The following is a 906-nucleotide window of genomic DNA, read 5'->3' on the forward strand; positions in this document are numbered from 1 at the left end:
CTTAATGTATATCGGCTGAATGGACGTCAGTGATTGGTTGAAATTACAGAAATACGACAACTTTAACATGGAATAACTTATGGATTTCTTTTTTTTTTAAGAAGACTAAGAGAAAAAGATGTTTTATATGACACATTCTACCAGTGTTCCAAGTTTCAAAGTGTTTCGTTAATGAAAAATGTGGCCCCCGTTTTAAAAAAGATCCGTATTTTTGTCTAATACTTTTTTTCGTTTTTTTTTTCTTTTCTGGTCCTTTTCTTTTCACCTTGTCTTCGATTCCGATCCATCGTCTCTGCCAGGAAATTCGACCAAATGCTACATTCCTCACAGATGCCCACTCAAAAGCACACGGCCACAACGTCGGGAACGAGGACGAGGAAAGGAAAGAAATCCAACGATGGGTGTGCGCTGGATGACAGCGTCGTCATTGTAGATGACGACGCCGACGACGGCAATGATGGCTGTTGCATTACTGAAGAAGGTGGTGGTGGTGATGACGATGGTGGTGGTGATGACGATGGTGGTGGTGGAAGTAGAACCAGCAATAGTCTTGATAGTCACTGTAGTATCCCGGAAAACCGAAGGATTGTCGTCTTGGTGAAAGTGGAGCTGGAAGTGAAGCGATTCGAGATGAACTATGTAAGTATTCCATATATCTACATATATCATCATCATCATCGTTTAACGTCCGCCTTCCATGCTAGCATGGGTTGGACGATTTGACTGAGGACTGGTGAAACCGGATGGCTACACCAGGTTCCAATCTAAATTTGGCAGAGTTTCTACAGCTGGATGCCCTTCCTAACGCCAACCACTCAGAGAGTGTAGTGGGTGCTTTTACGTGTCACCTGCACGAAGGCCAGTCAGGCGGTACTGGCAACGGCCACACTCAAAATGGTGCATCTT

General features: G+C 44.0%; 1 protein-coding gene across 1 annotated transcript in view; it reads left to right on the plus strand.

Moving 5' to 3' along the window:
- LOC106881637 (NFATC2-interacting protein) overlaps window positions 1–906 on the plus strand; it is a 6,992-nt gene that overhangs the window by 2,015 nt on the left and 4,071 nt on the right. Inside the window, exon 2 of the mRNA XM_014932100.2 lies at window positions 300–639. Within this exon, the coding sequence (XP_014787586.2) occupies window positions 300–639 (340 nt within the window). The remainder of the gene's footprint in view (window positions 1–299; window positions 640–906) is intronic.

Source organism: Octopus bimaculoides, chromosome 30, assembly GCF_001194135.2.
Source record: "Octopus bimaculoides isolate UCB-OBI-ISO-001 chromosome 30, ASM119413v2, whole genome shotgun sequence".
NCBI classification, from domain to species: Eukaryota; Metazoa; Mollusca; class Cephalopoda; order Octopoda; family Octopodidae; genus Octopus; species Octopus bimaculoides.